General features: G+C 38.5%; 2 protein-coding genes across 2 annotated transcripts; both read left to right on the forward strand.

Moving 5' to 3' along the window:
• The first annotated feature begins 8,661 nt into the window (after positions 1 to 8,661).
• Positions 8,662 to 9,246, forward strand: LOC142173582 (secreted RxLR effector protein 161-like). The gene has a single exon (XM_075239203.1). The coding sequence runs from the start codon at positions 8,662 to 8,664 to the stop codon at positions 9,244 to 9,246; it is 585 nt and encodes a 194-aa protein (XP_075095304.1).
• A 4,063-nt stretch (positions 9,247 to 13,309) lies between these two features.
• LOC107789457 (stress enhanced protein 1, chloroplastic) lies at positions 13,310 to 16,177 on the forward strand. Its single transcript, XM_016611270.2, has 4 exons — positions 13,310 to 13,466; positions 13,549 to 13,641; positions 14,900 to 15,081; positions 15,975 to 16,177. The coding sequence occupies exons 1-4, from the start codon at positions 13,421 to 13,423 to the stop codon at positions 16,077 to 16,079; spliced, it is 426 nt and encodes a 141-aa protein (XP_016466756.1). The 5' UTR covers positions 13,310 to 13,420; the 3' UTR covers positions 16,080 to 16,177.
• Positions 16,178 to 16,350: the final 173 nt, after the last annotated feature.

A 16,350-nucleotide genomic window follows, 5' to 3' on the forward strand; every position in this document is an offset into this window, starting at 1 on the left:
TTATAAGCTCTTACGCCCTCATGAGGAGAGGCTATAGCGTTCCTTAATATTTTAAATGTTCTTGATATCCTATGATCACCTATGGCAAGTACAATAAGTGATGGTATGAACATGAAATGTTGTCGTTTGCCAAAATGAGAATTATGAGGTGTTGTGTGTCTCTATGGTTTCTATCATAGTATGTATGCTACTAAAATAATTAATGTAAATGACTTCGATGTTAAGTCCCCAAGAATCATGAACATAGCTAATGACCATAAGTTGATAAGAAGGTATATATGAGGTGGAAGAGAGATGTCACGCTAAATGATGATAAATCTTATGAAAACGAATTTGGGTCATGTGCCACTGAAATTGGCTTATTGATTCACCATACATGTGCTAATGTAATGAGCGATATTTCTCCATAATGAGCATGAACATGAAGTGTCTCAGTGATCCGGGAACTTACGATCTTAAAATTAATGTTAATCATATCGCTTTGAGTATATACAGGGTTATATGCACAATGATGTGTTATAAACCCTATGAGCGGTTTATGAAACACATAGGTATATCTTGTTATGAAATTCTATGGACGGTCTATGAAACACATAGATATATTATGTTATGAAATCCTGTGGACGGTCTATGAAACACACATGTGTATTTGCATTGTATATGAAATCCTATGAACGGTCTATGAAACGCATAGGTATATTGTGTAAGTAAACACTGTGAACGGTCTATGAAACGCACTGATGTATTTATATTGTATATGAAATCCTATGAACGGTCTATGAAACGCATAGGTATATTGTGTAAGTAAACACTATGAACGGTCTATGAAATACACATGTGTATTTGTATTGTATATGAAATCCTATGAACGGTCTATGAAACGCATAGGTATATTGTGTAAGTAAACACTGTGAACGGTCTATGAAATGCACATGTGTATATGTATTGTATATGAAATTTTATTAACGGTTTATGAAACGCATAGGTATATTGTGTAAGTAAACACTGTGAACGGTCTATGAAATGCACATGTATATTTGCATTATATATGAAATCCTATGAACGGTCTATGAAACACATGGGTATATTGTGTAAGTAAACACTGTGAACGGTCTATAAAATGCACATGTGTATTTGTATTGTAAATGAAATCCTATGAACGGTCTATGAAATGCATAGGTATATTGTGTAAGTAAACACTGTGAACGGTCTATGAAACGAACATGTGTATTTGCATTGTATATGAAATCCTATGAACGGTCTATGAAACACATAGGTATATTGTATAAGTAAACACTGTGAACGGTCTATGAAACACACAAGTGTATTTGTATTGTATATGAAATTCTATGAATAGTCTATGAAACACATAGGTATAATGTGTAAGTAAACACTGTGAACGGTCTATGAAATGCACATGTGTATTTGCATTGTATATGAAATCCTATGAACGGTCTATGAAACGCATAGGTATATTGTGTAAGTAAACACTATGAACGATCTATGAAATGCACAAATGTATTTGTATTGTATATGAAATCCTATGAACGGTCTATGAAACGCATAGATATATTGTGTAAGTAAACACTGTGAACGGTCTATGAAACGCATATGTGTATTTGTATTGTATATATAATTCTGTGAATGGTCTATGAAACGCACATGTGTATTGTGTAAGTAAACACTGTGAACGGTCTATGAAACGCATATGTGTATTTGTATTGTATATGTAATTCTGTGAATGGTCTATGAAACGCACATGTGTATTGTGTAAGCAAACACTGTGAATGGTATATGAAACGCACAAGTGTATTGTATGGTATATGTGAATCCTATGAACGGTCTATGAAATGTATAGATGTAAGATAAGAGAGTGATATAGACGGTCTAGTGAGACGCATTGTTAACACAGACATTACGTGCCATTTTCATTGGCCTTGTCTGTACATGTTGTTTCAATTACTTTATATTATGTGTTCCACATATAGATCATATTGGCATTCTATTTTGAAAGAAGATTTTTAGCTATACATACTAGTGCTATTCGATAGTACTAACGTCCCTTTTGTCGGGGGCGCTGCATCTTTTAATGGATGCAGGTATACTTTTATAGGATGATATGGATCTTTGATAAGGATCTTCTGCGCAGCAGATTATGGTGAGCCCGCTACAATTCCAGTGGGCATTTGAGTCTAGTTGGTTTTATGTACTTAGGTATCTATTGTCATAGAAGCTCCATGTATACTGTGGGTCATGTACTTAAGTTTTTTGAGTTTCATCATGTATTTATGTTCACAAATATTTATGAAGTTACGTACCCATCACGAGAAAAAAAAAGAATTTTTTTACGGGCCATTGAGCCAAATGCATTCAAATATGAAAGTCATGATTTAATTATGTTTTGATAAATCAAGCATGAGTTATGATGAGAGGTTGATGTAACGTAGGCTTGCTCGACTGGGTTCACTCGGTTGAGCGCCGGTCGCGCTCCTCGAGTTCGGGGCATGGCACACTGCTTCCACCTTCTTTAGATCCACCTGGATCCCATCACTTGATACTACATGACCCAAGAATGCCACTAAGTCTAGCCAGAACTCACACTTTGAAAATTTGGCATATAACCTCTTTTCTCTCAGGGTCTAAAGCACAGTCATCAGGTGTTGCTCATGATCCTCCTGAGTCCGAGAGCACACCAGAATGTCGTCAATAAACACAACTACGGATGAGTCAAGATAAGGCCGGAACACACTGTGCATCATGTGCATAAAAGCTGTTGGGGCATTGGTCAGCCCAAATGACATCACAAGGAACTCGTAGTGACCATACCGAGTTCTAAAAGTAGTCTTCGGGATATCCGGCTCCCGAATCTTCAACTGATGATAGCCGGAACGTAAATCAATCTTGGAAAATACCCTGGCACCATGTAGCTGATCAAATAAATCATCAATATGAGGCAATGGATACTTGTTCTTCACTGTAACTTTGTTCAACTGGCAGTAATCAATACATATCTACATAGAACCATCATTCTTCTTCACATATAAGATAGGAGCACCCCAAGATGACACACTGGTCCGAATGAAGCCCTTATCAAGCAACTCCTGTAACTGCTCTTTCAACCCCTTCAATTCAGGAGGAGCCATACGATATGGAGGAATAGAGATGGGCTGAGTGCCCAGCAACAAATCAATGCCAAAATCAATATCTCTGTCGGTCGGCATGCCCGGAAGATCAGCTAGAAACACATCTGGAAAGTCCCTCACTACTGGAACTGACTCAATTATAGGGGTATCAATATTGATATCTCTCACATAAGCTAGATACGCGTCACACCCCTTCTCAACCATTCGTTGAGCTTTAAGAAATGAAATAACTGTGATGGGAGTATACTCTAAGGTACCTCTCCACTCAAATCGCGGTAAACCTGGCATAGCCAGCGTCATGGTCTTAGCGTGACAATCAAGAATAGTATAATGGGGCGACAACCAGTCCATGCCCAAGATAACATCAAAGTCTACCATGCTGAGTAATAATAAATCAGCTCTGGTCTCAAAACTACTAAGAGCAATTAAACACGACCGATACATGCGGTGCACAATAAGAGAATCTCCTACAGGAGTAGACACATAAACAGGGAAACTCAAAGAATCCCGAGATACGCCCAAATACGAGGTAAAATAAGAGAACACTTAGGAATATGTAGAGCCTTGGTCAAATAATACCGACGCATCTCTATGATAGACTAGAACAATACCTGTAATGATAGAGTCGGAAGCAACTGCCTCTGTACGAGCCGAAAGAGCATAATATCTAGCATGGCTTCCCCCTCTAGGGCGACCTCAACCTCCTCGAATTCCACCTCGAGCTGGCTTAGTAGGTGGGGCGGTAGCTGGTGCTGGAATCATAACTTGAGGACCCGATGGAGCACGTGGTGGCTGAGAAGTCTGTGGAGGTGCACCCCTCCTAAGTCTGGGGCAATACCTCACCATGTGGCGAGTGTCGCTACACTCAAAAAAATACCCTCGGAGAGCGTAGCTGCTGTGACTGACTCGGGCCAGGTCTGGTGGACTGGCTGCTAAAAGCACCCCGAGCAGGAGACACACTAGATACTGGCGGTGCATAATAAGGCTCCTAGGGCCTAGAAGGGACCGGAATACCATTGGTGGCTGGAAGAGCTGAATGAACGGGGCGACTCACATAACCCCTACCATGGCGAGCTGTTGGGTCACGAGCACCACAATAAGAACCAGTATCTCGAGACCTCTTGGCCTCTCTCTCCTCTAAATCCCTGGCAAGCATGCCCTCCAATCTCCTGGAAATACTCAGAACCTGCTAATAAGAAATATCCATCTCCAACTTCCTGACCATACTAATCTGAATATTGGGGTGGAGTCCCTCAATAAACTGACGAACCCTCTCTCAAACTGTGGCAACCAAGGCCGGTGCATGTCAGGCCAAATCACTGAAACGAACGGTATACTCTGACACAGTCATAGCACCCTGGAGCAGCTGCTCAAACTCAGCGCGCCATGCATCCTTGAGGATCTGAGGGACATACTCTCTCAAAAATATGTCCGAGAACTGAGTCCATGTAAGTGAAGCTGCCTCATCCGAACTACTCAACTCATAAGCACGCCACCACTGATAGGCTGCTCCTCTAAGCTGGAAGGTGGTAAAAGAAACCCCACTCGTCTCCGCTACGCCCATAGTACGGAGAATACGATGACACTCCTCCAGAAAACCCTGAGCATCATCTGACGCCAATCCACTGAATGTAGGTGGGTGGTACTTCTTGTACCTCTCAAGTCTGAGCTGCTCTGCCTCAGAAGTGGTTGTCCTAGTCTCGTGCTGAACCGGAGCTACCGGCTGCATCGGTATAATCTCTGGAACCTGGTCGGCCTGAACCCGCTGCTCTGGAGTATCGGCGACGGGAGTCTGTACTCCTCCCCCGGCCTGAGATGTGGCAGGAGCAAGTGGAATCAATTCAGCCTGAGCTAAGGTGTTGAACATGCTCATAAATTGGGCTAGAGTCTCCTGGAGGGTTGGTACAGCAACAGGTACCTCAGGTGCCTGCCCTCCATCTAGAGTTACAGGGGGCTCCTCTGTAGCAACTCGTGCGGGTGCTTTGGCTGCACCGCGTGGACGTCCTTAGCCTCTACCCCGGCCCCGGCTTCTCGCGGCTCTAGCAGGGGGCGAGGGTGCCTGGTCATCAGATCTGCTTGTACGTGTCCTCACCATCTGTGAGAGAATAGAATACAGAAGTTTAGAATTTTTGATGTCAACAAGTTTGGCACAATAACGAATCAAAGAAGTATAATTTTTCCTAATAGTTCCATAGCCTCTCGATGATAAGTACAAACGTCTTCATACCGATCCGCGAGACTCTAATAAACCGGCTTGTGACTCACGACACCTATGAATCTAGAGCTCTAATACCAACTTGTCACGACCCAAACTCCCTCCGTATAACGTCGTGACGGCACCTAGCCTCTACGACTAGGTAAGCCTAACAAACTACGGAAATATAACTAAAACAAAAGTAAAACTTGGCAACTAACAACAATGGGTAACTGAATAACTAATAACAATACAGCTCGGTATGTACAATAACCAATACTCTATAATACGCAGTCTTCCCAAAACCCGGAATATTGTAAGTCACAAGCTACAGAAGGAAACTAGTATCTTTATACACCAGAGTCTAACAAAAGAAGTACGGAAGGTAAATGACATAGGAGATAATAGAGGGGGACTCCGAGGTCTGCGGACACGCCATATGTACCTTGAAATCTCCGTACAGTAGATGTACCATGAAGTCCCAAAAAAATATATAGGGAGAACTCCCGAGGTACCGCTTCGTAGTCTCAAAATTAAATATGCAGGGAGAACTCTCGAGGAACCGCCTTGTAGTCTCAAAGTAAATGTGCAGGGAGAACTCCCGAGGAACCGCCTCGTAGTCTCAAAAGTAAATATATAGGGAGAACTCCCGAGAAACCGCCTCGTAGTCTCAAAGGTAAATGTGCATGGAGAACTCCCGAGGAATCGCCTCGCAGTCTCAAAAGTAAATGTGCAGGAAGAACGCCCGAGGAACCGCCTCATAGTCTCAAAAGTAAATATATAGCTCAACCGATAAATACCACAATTAACGACAAGAATTTTACAGTTAAGACTGATAAAGAACAAGGAAAATTAGGAAATTAACTAGGCATGCTTCACAGAGTTCAAATAAGCAGTTAAAGCATGTAGACATGCGATATTAGACTAAACAGGATAACTACGCATATTGGGATAACTCAGTTAAGAATGAAAAATAGACTAATACTCATTTAAACGGTATAACTCAAATTAAAGGAAACAACTCGCTACTCAGTAGAATAAATCGATTTTTTCAACAAATAGTCCATGTACGTACTCGTCACCTCACGTACACGACGCTCACATATCACTACAGTACCAAATCCTAAGGGGATCTCCCCCACACAAGGTTAGACAAGTCACTTACCTCAAACCAAGCTCAAATCAATCCGTAACAACGCTTTTTCCACGAATATCTGACTCTGAATGACCCAAATCTAGCCAAAAATCAATTTCATTTCATAAATATAACTATAAGAAACTAATCTAGGTAATAAAATCAAAGCTAAAGCGAGAAATTAGAAAATCTTCCCAAAAGGTCTCCCCGGGATCACGTCTCGGAATCGGGTAAAAATTTCAAAATACGAACACACATTCCCTCACGAGTCTAACCATACAAGAATTACTCGAATCCAACCTTAAATCGCCTTCCAAAACTCAAAATTATAGTCTATGAAGTTTCTATTATTATCCCCCAAATTTCCAACTCAAATCCCTAATTAGAAGGTAAATACTGCAATAGATTCATGAAATATAATCCAATCTGAGTTAGAACCACTTACCCCAACAATCTCCTTGAAGAAATCTCGAAAAATCGCTTCTCACCGAGCTCTCAAACTCCCAAAATCGAAATGGGAAATCAACCCTCGAAATCCTATTTTCTGCCCAGTAAACTCGCTTCTGCGAGCCTCCAACCGCACCTCCGGGAAACCATCGCAGGTGCAAAAATGACTTAAATGGCTGGGACCGCATCTGCGAGCTTTGGCCGCACCTGCGAGCCCGCTCCTGCTGTTTGACTTCCGTATCTGCGACTCTTTCCCAGGCCGCCCATACCGCTCTTACGACTATCACTCCACATGTGTGAGCCCGCACCTGCGGTCTCCCCACCGCATGTGCGAAAACACTAGAACTCAAATAGCTTCAGCAATTGCATAAGTCCAAAACTCAATCCGTTAATCATCTGAAACACACCCGAGCCCCCCGGGACCTCAACCAAACATACCAACTAGTCCTAAATCACCATTCGGTCTTAGGCGAGCCCTCAAATCACATCAAACAATGCTAAAAATACAAATCACCCTCCAATTCAAACTTAATGAACTTTGAAACTTCAAACTTTTACAACAGATGCCGAAACCTATCAAATCATGTCTGATTGACCTTAAATTCTGCACACATGTCATATTCGACATTACGGACCTACTCCAACTTCCGAAATTGGCTTCCGACCCCTATATAAAAAAGTACACTACCGGTCAAAATCTCCAAACATTCGACTTTTGCCATTTCGAGCCTAAATCAGTTACAGACCTCCAAAGCACAATTCGGACACGCCCCTAGGTATAAAATCACCCAACGGAGATAACGGAACTGACGGAACTCTTTTCAGGAGTCGTCTTTACACAGTTCCGACTACGGTCAAAATCCTAAGACTTAAACTTCCGTTTAGGGACTAAGTGTCCCAAAATACTCCGAAACCAAAAACAAAACCTCCCGACAAGTCACATAAGGAGAAAAAGATACAGGGGAAGCAATTAATAGGGGATCGGGGCTATTACTCTCAAAACGACCGGCCGGGTCATTACAGAGGTGTAGACGGAAAAGTGCAAACTTTTAAAGCAAGGCTTGTAACGAAAGGGTTTAATCAGAAAAAAAGGGATCGATTATGAGGAAATCTTCTCGCCGATAGCCATGCTTAAGTCTATTAGGATTCTCTTATCCATTGCTGCTCATTATGATTATGAGATTTGAAAAATAGATGTCAACATAGCTTTCCTTAATGGAAGTCTTGATGAGTGCATCTATATGATGCAACCAAACGGTTTTGTGGAAAGTGGCAAGGATCACATGTTGTGTAAGCTTAAAAGGTCCATTTATGGACTGAAACATGCATCTAGGGCATGGAACACTTATTTTGACAAGGCGATTAAAACTTTTGGTGTTGATCAGTGTCTTAACGAGTCTTGTGTATACAAAAGGTGGGATGGGGACAAAGTGGCATTTTTAATCTTATATGTAGATGACATATTGCTCATAGAAAATAATATGGGCATGTTGGGTTCAGTTAAACAGTGGTTGTCCACGCACTTCGATATGAAAGATTTGGGAGAAGAGGCTAATATCCTTGGGATCAAGCTCTTGCGAGATCGCAAGAAAAGGATATTAGGCTTATCCCAGGCTCTTTATATTGATACAATACTCTCCAGGTTTAGCATGCATGATTCTAAGAAAGGATTTCTCCCTTTCAGGCATGGAATTTCTCAATCTAAAGATTAGTCTCCTAAAACTGATGAAGAGATAGAAAATATGAAGGTGGTCCCCTATGCATCTGCTGTATGGAGTTTGATGTATGCTATGTTATGTACTAGACCTGACATCTACTTTGCTGTTGACGTTGTTAGCAGATTTCAGTCTAATCCCGGGAGAGAGCATTGGACATCGGTTAAGCATATAATTAAGTACCTGAAAAGGACTAGGGATTACATGCTAGTCTACTATTCGGATGACCTTGTGCCTATTGGGTACACTGATTCGGATTTCCAATCAGATAGAGATTCTAGAAAGTCTACCTCAGAAAATGTGTTTACTTTGGGAGGTGGAGCCATAAGTTGGAGGAGAATCAAGCAAACTTGTGTTGTTGATTCCACCATGGAAGCCGGATATGTGGCAGCCTCTAAGGTAGCCAAAGAGGCGGTTTGGCTCGGGAACTTCTTAAGAGAGTTGGGTGTGGTTCCCTCGATTCAAGCACCAATAACACTTTATTGTTATAATAGTGGTGCGGTTGCAAATTATTATTTAATTAGTGAGATAGTGCGAAAAGGGGATGTAGTAGTCACCAAGATTGCATCAGAGAACTACTTGGCGGACCCGTTTACTAAAAGCTTGCCATAGAAAACTTTTGATAGGCATGTAGACGGAATGGATGTTAGAATTATAGGCGCATGGTTATGAGTCTAAGTGGGAGATTGTTATGATATACTATAAACCATGCGTATTATTATAGTATTCTTTATGGAACAATTATTTATTTATTTATTCAATTCAATAAAGTTTTCTTTTAAATAGATCGTGTATTTTTCTATGCGTCCGTCGCTTATATAGTATATGATTTAGTGTATAGAATTTAACTTATACACGGAAGATTAAATCATCGGTTCTTATAAGTCATAAAGTTTATGTTAACAATCTAATGATGGAATTGGACAAACCATCGGAATGATTGTAGCACAAGATTAAATATAATTTATTTTGATTATGGGAATGGTTTAATTCCGACTTCTTGTGCTAGTACATTTTGTATGTATTGAACAGATCAAGTAGAGATAAGTATTTTATACTGACTTAATAAGATAATTTCTCTAGTCCATTAAATGTACTTATACTCTTAATCTTGATATAATTATTATTAGTTGTGTGTGTCAATTACTGTTTTGATTTATTAAAAGGCGAGACTCTTTAGTGGGTCAATAAGCATGGTAAATTGGAAAATAATGATATAAATTGGCGAAGTAATAATAAGTTGATAGAATCCATATCTCGAGTTTTGAGATTGATGATACTCCTTTATGAAAGCTTATAAGTTTTCATGTATAAACCCGACCGGTGGATTTTGTATCCGACACATGAAATAAGTTAAGCGAAAGTCTAAAGGAAGTAATCGATAAATTAAATTGTCAGTAATTTGATTTGATTGGTTAGTATCTGAATCTTAACATAGGGAGTTAAATAAGGTTTTATGGGAGAATTTCGAAATTGAACTAAAGAGTGCAATTATAAATTTTAGTGGAATAATTCGTGATTTATTATGGCAGAAATTAATTTCAAATTTCGAAATTAATTCCATAATAGGAAGCCTTGTTAATTAAATTCAGTGGTCCCTATTGTGCCTAAGAGTAGAAAATAAAGGAAACCTTACCTTAGTAGAAGAAGAAAACTTAACAGGTTTTGGAAAAAGGGTTTTAACCTAAAAAATGTGGCTATATATATAACATATAGGGTTGGCAGTTTTGTACAGTGGTTTTACACGTTTTTCTTTCTTGAAATTTCTCCCACTCAAAATTTTCTTTTTCTGGATATTATTTTGGTAACACAGTAGAAGACTGTAGAGGTTTTGCTGAGGTTGCGGTCTTGCCGAGATTAATCTGCTTTGTTCACGCTTCAAGAGGTAACTCGAATAATCTTCGTGTGTGCTAATTGTTTAATTTACACGTGAATATGATACTATAATTGCTTCTGCTGCTATACATAATCCAACAGATATAATGTGATAGATGTTTATGATGAGATGACAAAATGTTTTGTGCCAAATCGGATAGCTCGTTGAACTATAGGGATGCTAGTGTTTGGTATTTTCTTAACAGCTTTGAATAACAATCACTATTTAGTTTCTAAAAAGATTACAAAAGTTTAACGCAAAAATCATACAACAACACCAATAAGCTAAGTGTAGTCTCACAAATAGGGGTCTGAGGAGAGTAGTACATACGTATACAGTCTTACCTCTACCTTGTGCAAGTAGAGAGACTGTTTCCCATAGACCTTCGACTCCAACCTCCAAGCAAAGCATGCAAATCATAACAGTATAGAGAAGAAATAAAGTAGTGTAAAAGTCGGGAAAGCGGTAACAACACCAAGGAAGTTGAACAACCAAAATACAAGCAATATCAGGTAGTAATAGAATTTTAAGCATATAAAAATACTAAAATTCGATACTACTACTGGAAAGAGAGGAAAGACGTGCAACTTCCTACTTGACTTCTACCCTAATCCTCGCCCTCCACACCCACCTATCAAGAGTCATGTCCTCGATGAGTTGAAGATGCATCATGTCATGTCTAATCACCTCACCCTAATACTTCTTCGACTTATATCTTCCTTTCCTCAAACCCACCATCGTCAATCTCTTACCCCTCCTCAATGGGGCGTCTCGATACCTCCTTTTCACATGCCCGAACCATCTCAACCTCGCTTTCCGCATCTTGTCCACAACGGAGGCTACACCTACCTTATCACGAGTATCTCCATTCATGACCATATCCCTCCTGGTATGCCCACACATCCATCTTAGCATCCTCATCTCCGCAACCTTCATCTTGTGGATATAAGAGTTCTTGACTAGCTAATATTCCGCCTTATACAACATAGTAGTTGATCTAACCACCAGTTTGTAGAACTTACCTTTAAGTCTTATTGGCACGTTCTTATCACATAAAACACCGGATGTTAGCCTCAATTTCATCTACACTGCTCTAATACGATACGTGACATCAACGTCGATCTCCCCGTCGTTGACTACAAGGATGTAAATGTTTGGTATTTTTCTTAACAACTTTGAATAACAATCACTATTTTGTTTCTAAAACATGAAGGGATATTATCACTGTTAGCCCGCGCCTAAAACTATTTACATTTGATAGCCGAAAAAGTGTATCATATATAACATACAAAATGTATATATACACGCAAAAAATATAAAAAATACACTTTTTTGGTTATTATTTTGAGAGCGGCTATATAGTGTCATTTTCCCAAACATTGAAGGGATTGTTACACAAATAACTTGTCAGATTCAATGTTTACTTTTTTTTAGCCTGCATACATACATTATACAATTATATACATATACTATATATAAATTATACATATATTATAAATCCCCTGACTATTTTTAGTTTAAGAGATTACGTGAGCGACTATTTGTGTTAATTCTTCAACATTGAATTGGCACAAAACCACGAAGGCCCAAAATATTTGCGTTAAACTTTTGTCATGTTGTAGAAACAAGTAAAAATTACACGGGGTTCCCTATTTGGTCGCCCCCATTTAACCTATATCCACTTTTAAAAAAAAGTTTTAATTTGTACCCACTTTTTAAACAACTTGGACCTCTTTCTCCTCTTCATTCTCCTCATTCGTTTTCTTCTTCTTCTCCTTCTTCTTCTTCTTCTTCTTCTTCTTCTTCTTCTTCTTCTTCGGGTGACAATGATTTTATATGATGGTTGTGAACATATTTTAATGCAGTTTATGATGTTTTATAATGGTGAGCTGTTATGATGCTATTTTTTGTTATTGCTTAGAGTTTCTTCTTCTTCTTTTTCTTGCAAAATGGGTTCATTAGATTTATTTTTGTTTTGACAAATTAATAATTGTGGTTTGTACCTGATGATATTTGAAGGTTATGTTTCAAATTTGAGATCATTTGGAGTAGATTTAGGTATTGAATTGTTATAATTCGAAAAACAAATTTATGTTTCTAGGCAGACCTTTTGGCCTTAAGTGCATCTAAAGTGCAATTTTTCACTTCAGACTTATTGGCTTTAAGTGTAACAAAATGTTTGTTGCACTTCAGACCTTTTGGCCTTAAATGAATCTGAAGTGTAATTTTTCACTTCAGACTTATTGGCCTCAAGTGTAGCAAAATGTTTGCTGCACTTCAGACCTTTTGGCCTTAAGTGCATCTGAAGTGCAATTTTTCACTTCAGACTTATTGGCCTTAAGTGCATGAAACCATTGGTTACACTTCGAACCTATTTGGCCTTAAGTGTATCTGAAGTGCAAATTTTCGCTTCAGACTTATTGGCCTTAAGTGAATGAAAACGATTGTTGCACTTCAGACTTTTTGGCCTTGAGTGCATCTGAAGTGCAATTTTTTACTTTAGACTTATTGGCCTTAAGTGCATCTGAAGTGCAATTTTTCACTTCAGATTTATTAGCCTTAAGTGCATGAAATCATTGGTTGTACTTTGGACCTATTTGGTCTTAAGTGCATTTGAAGTATAATTTTTTCACTTTAGACTAATTTTTTTTAATTTCAGACCAGATAAGTTTGAAGTTCGAAAAGGAGCTACACTAGACGCAAAAGCCCCGGGAACCAGATAAAGGCCCAAAATACACCGTGCTCTTAAGGTCCAAAGCCATAAGATGCAAAATATCTCAGATGATGACACGTGGCCTGCTATTGGCCGTGCTTACGTAATTCCGAATAAAGAAACAGATACTCCTATTGTTTCTGCAAAGTGTAGTACAGATAGAAATTAAGAGGTGTACCTCAAATCTCCCTCTAGACATGGCTGTCGTTCAAATTTCCAGCTCTCTCTGCACTTCCATTCGCGGTATTTCTATTAGCAATTTCTTCCTTTTTTTTCGTTTCTTAAAAAACTGAAATACTTAATAAATACTATGTGATTTTTGCAGATGTTGTTATGTCAAACCCAGTAAGCGTTTCTTCTGTTAGGGGATCAACTCGTACTCAATTTGGGACTGTTTTTGCAACTGGTTCTCCCCTCTGTAAGTCCACTTCCGTTGTCTGTTCCCTTTTTTATTTTGTTTAAATCAATTTGTGCGTTGTAATTGTTCTATATTGCTGGAAATAATGGGTTTCAATTTTGTTTTGAGTTTTAAGAAGTGGTTACATCAATTCAAATTCGGTTATGGTTTTCAATTGTGTTCTATACTTTAATTCGTTAAGTAATAAGCATTTTGTCATTGTTAGGCCATTTTATGCCCGCATATTACTCAGGTTTTAGTTCGATTATAGATTTTTTATGTTCATAGCTAGCTCACACCAGGGAATTATTAAAAGTTTTGAAGATGAATTTATCCTTTACTAAATTATTAGTGAGTAATAAAGCTTAAGTGAAGTACTTCGTTTTCGAAAAAAACTGGAGTGGAGATCAGATGCCAACTTTTGAAATGAATAGACGAAGACTAAGATCATCTATTGTCATTTCCTCATTTGCTTTCAGTCTTCGTTTATTTGTATACTCGTGACTATTTATTAATTTCCCGTGTTCTCAAAAGAAGAGAACTAGAAATGGATTTTGGGCAGCATGTAAGGGATCTCATTAACCATAAATTATTAATGTTAAACAAATCTAACACAAATCTTGTCATGACTTTAAGATCGTGGAACTAGTGACTCTCACAAATATGTGCAAAATAACAAGTAATCAGTAAGTCTATTATATTCTTGTATGGGTGATCAACTCTGATATCCTTACATTGCTATGATTTGAGAGAAAAACCTCATTTTTCTCCCTTCCTTCACTTTTTCTTTCAGTTGACATCTATAGAGAACATTGTTCTTTCTTAAGGTAGAGAGATGACCAGTTTCAATGGAAGTTTTTTTGTATCACGTTACATCATATGAGAAGTTACTTAATCATTTAATTAGAGAGACCACTCTAGCTTTGATCACTTAGGTTTTGGCCTCAATATTTGTCCAAATTAATTACCACTTAATAATCAAATAGATAAGTGCAGGCTATCACGTGGGTCACACCTTAATAGACACTAGGAAGAATGCAAGTTATCTTTCTTCTTGGTAATCAAGCCTAATGCTTTTGTATGTTCTCTTTTCTTTTCTGTTTTTTGGGTGGTGGTTGGGGTTTGAGGGGTTGGTTAAGTAGAAGAGGTATACTATAAACATGTGGAGCCATTTACATCACATTTTAGATTTGCTAGTCCATTTTTTTATTACCTATTTAACTGTATTTCAAGAAGCTAGTAGCTAGGATGCGTGATATCTGATCCTCTGCATTTGCAGTGATTCGGAACAGTTTCTACCGAGTAAAGGCTATTCCAAGTAGGGCGACATCAGTTTCCATACGATGCGGGCAGAGTACCAAGGAAGAAGGTAATTTGGACGTATGGCTTGGTCGATCCGCCATGGTTGGCTTTGCTGTTGCTATTAGTGTGGAAATAGCCACAGGCAAAGGACTTCTAGAGGTAGGGCACTTGTTCTCAGATCTTTTTGTTATTGTGTATATTGTATCACAGATTGGATATTAACATTTCTTGCGGTGGAACACGTGAAATCATACATATACTTTGATATATTAGCTCTTACCAAATTACAATTTATCCTAATGTCAAATATATGTAGATTGGAAGCACCTAACATGATGTTTGATATACTTCTTGAAATAATTTCTAATTTTGCTCATCCAAGTGAATAAAGAAAAAAAGAATTTCCCTCGTGCATCTACAGGTTGTCATGCTGCAAAAAATTGAAACAATTTAGCTATAGGCAAACACCATGGCTATTAGGGGCATGCGCAGGATTTCTTATAAGTGGTGTCGATATTCACATAAGAGTGTATAACAAAAAACGTCAATTATCACATTTCTAAATGAGTAATAGTATTAGTGCATTATTTTTGTGGAGTTTTAAGTTAGAAACGATCTTGAGTTCAATTAAACACAATTTTTAACAAGAGGTTCTTCAAGTATTTGCTAAAAATATGTTCTAGTTGAGGTTCGAATCTCCGACCTCTTAAAGCAAAAGAAGGAACCTAACCATCATGCCAAACAAGAATACGTGTCAAGTGGTGTCATTTTATATTTGTTATTCGTTTTGACACAGTATAACTGCATATGCTTAGTAAAATTTTCCGACGAAACGGTGTAGCGTGACACCGCTTTGTTCAACGTATGTCCGCCCTGATGGCTATAGTAACTGAGTTCAGCAGAGACCATATATATTTGAGGTTCTGCTTTTGTGTTGTGATGTTGAATGGTCTGCAGTTTGTATATTATTGTCTATATATCAGAGATTAACCATCATATAACTGTTTGAGCAACTACATGAATTAGTAATTAACCTTATTCTGGTTTTTCAGAATTTTGGGGTCACAGGGCCCTTACCTACAGTTGCATTGGCCGTCACTGCGTTGGTGGGCATTCTGGCCGCCGTCTTCATCTTCCAGTCTGCTTCAAAGAACTGATTATTCTTTTCTCTTCTTGTTTCATGTATCTAAGAGTAATATTGATGCATCGTTAAATGAATATTGTCAATTTGTCAATAGAAAAACTATTTTCTGCAGAGTTTTCCATCCCTTAACCTTGTAAAATTTGTGTTTGCTTGAATCCAGACCAATGTGCAAGTGGTCCTTCAATCAACATTATAGAATGGTTTTTTCTATTATATATGACATGTTCCTACTTCTACTGACATGTCGAAATGGTTGTTTGGAGGAATAAAAATAAGTATAAGCA

Source organism: Nicotiana tabacum, chromosome 19 (genome assembly GCF_000715075.1).
Source record: "Nicotiana tabacum cultivar K326 chromosome 19, ASM71507v2, whole genome shotgun sequence".
NCBI classification, from domain to species: domain Eukaryota; kingdom Viridiplantae; phylum Streptophyta; class Magnoliopsida; order Solanales; family Solanaceae; genus Nicotiana; species Nicotiana tabacum.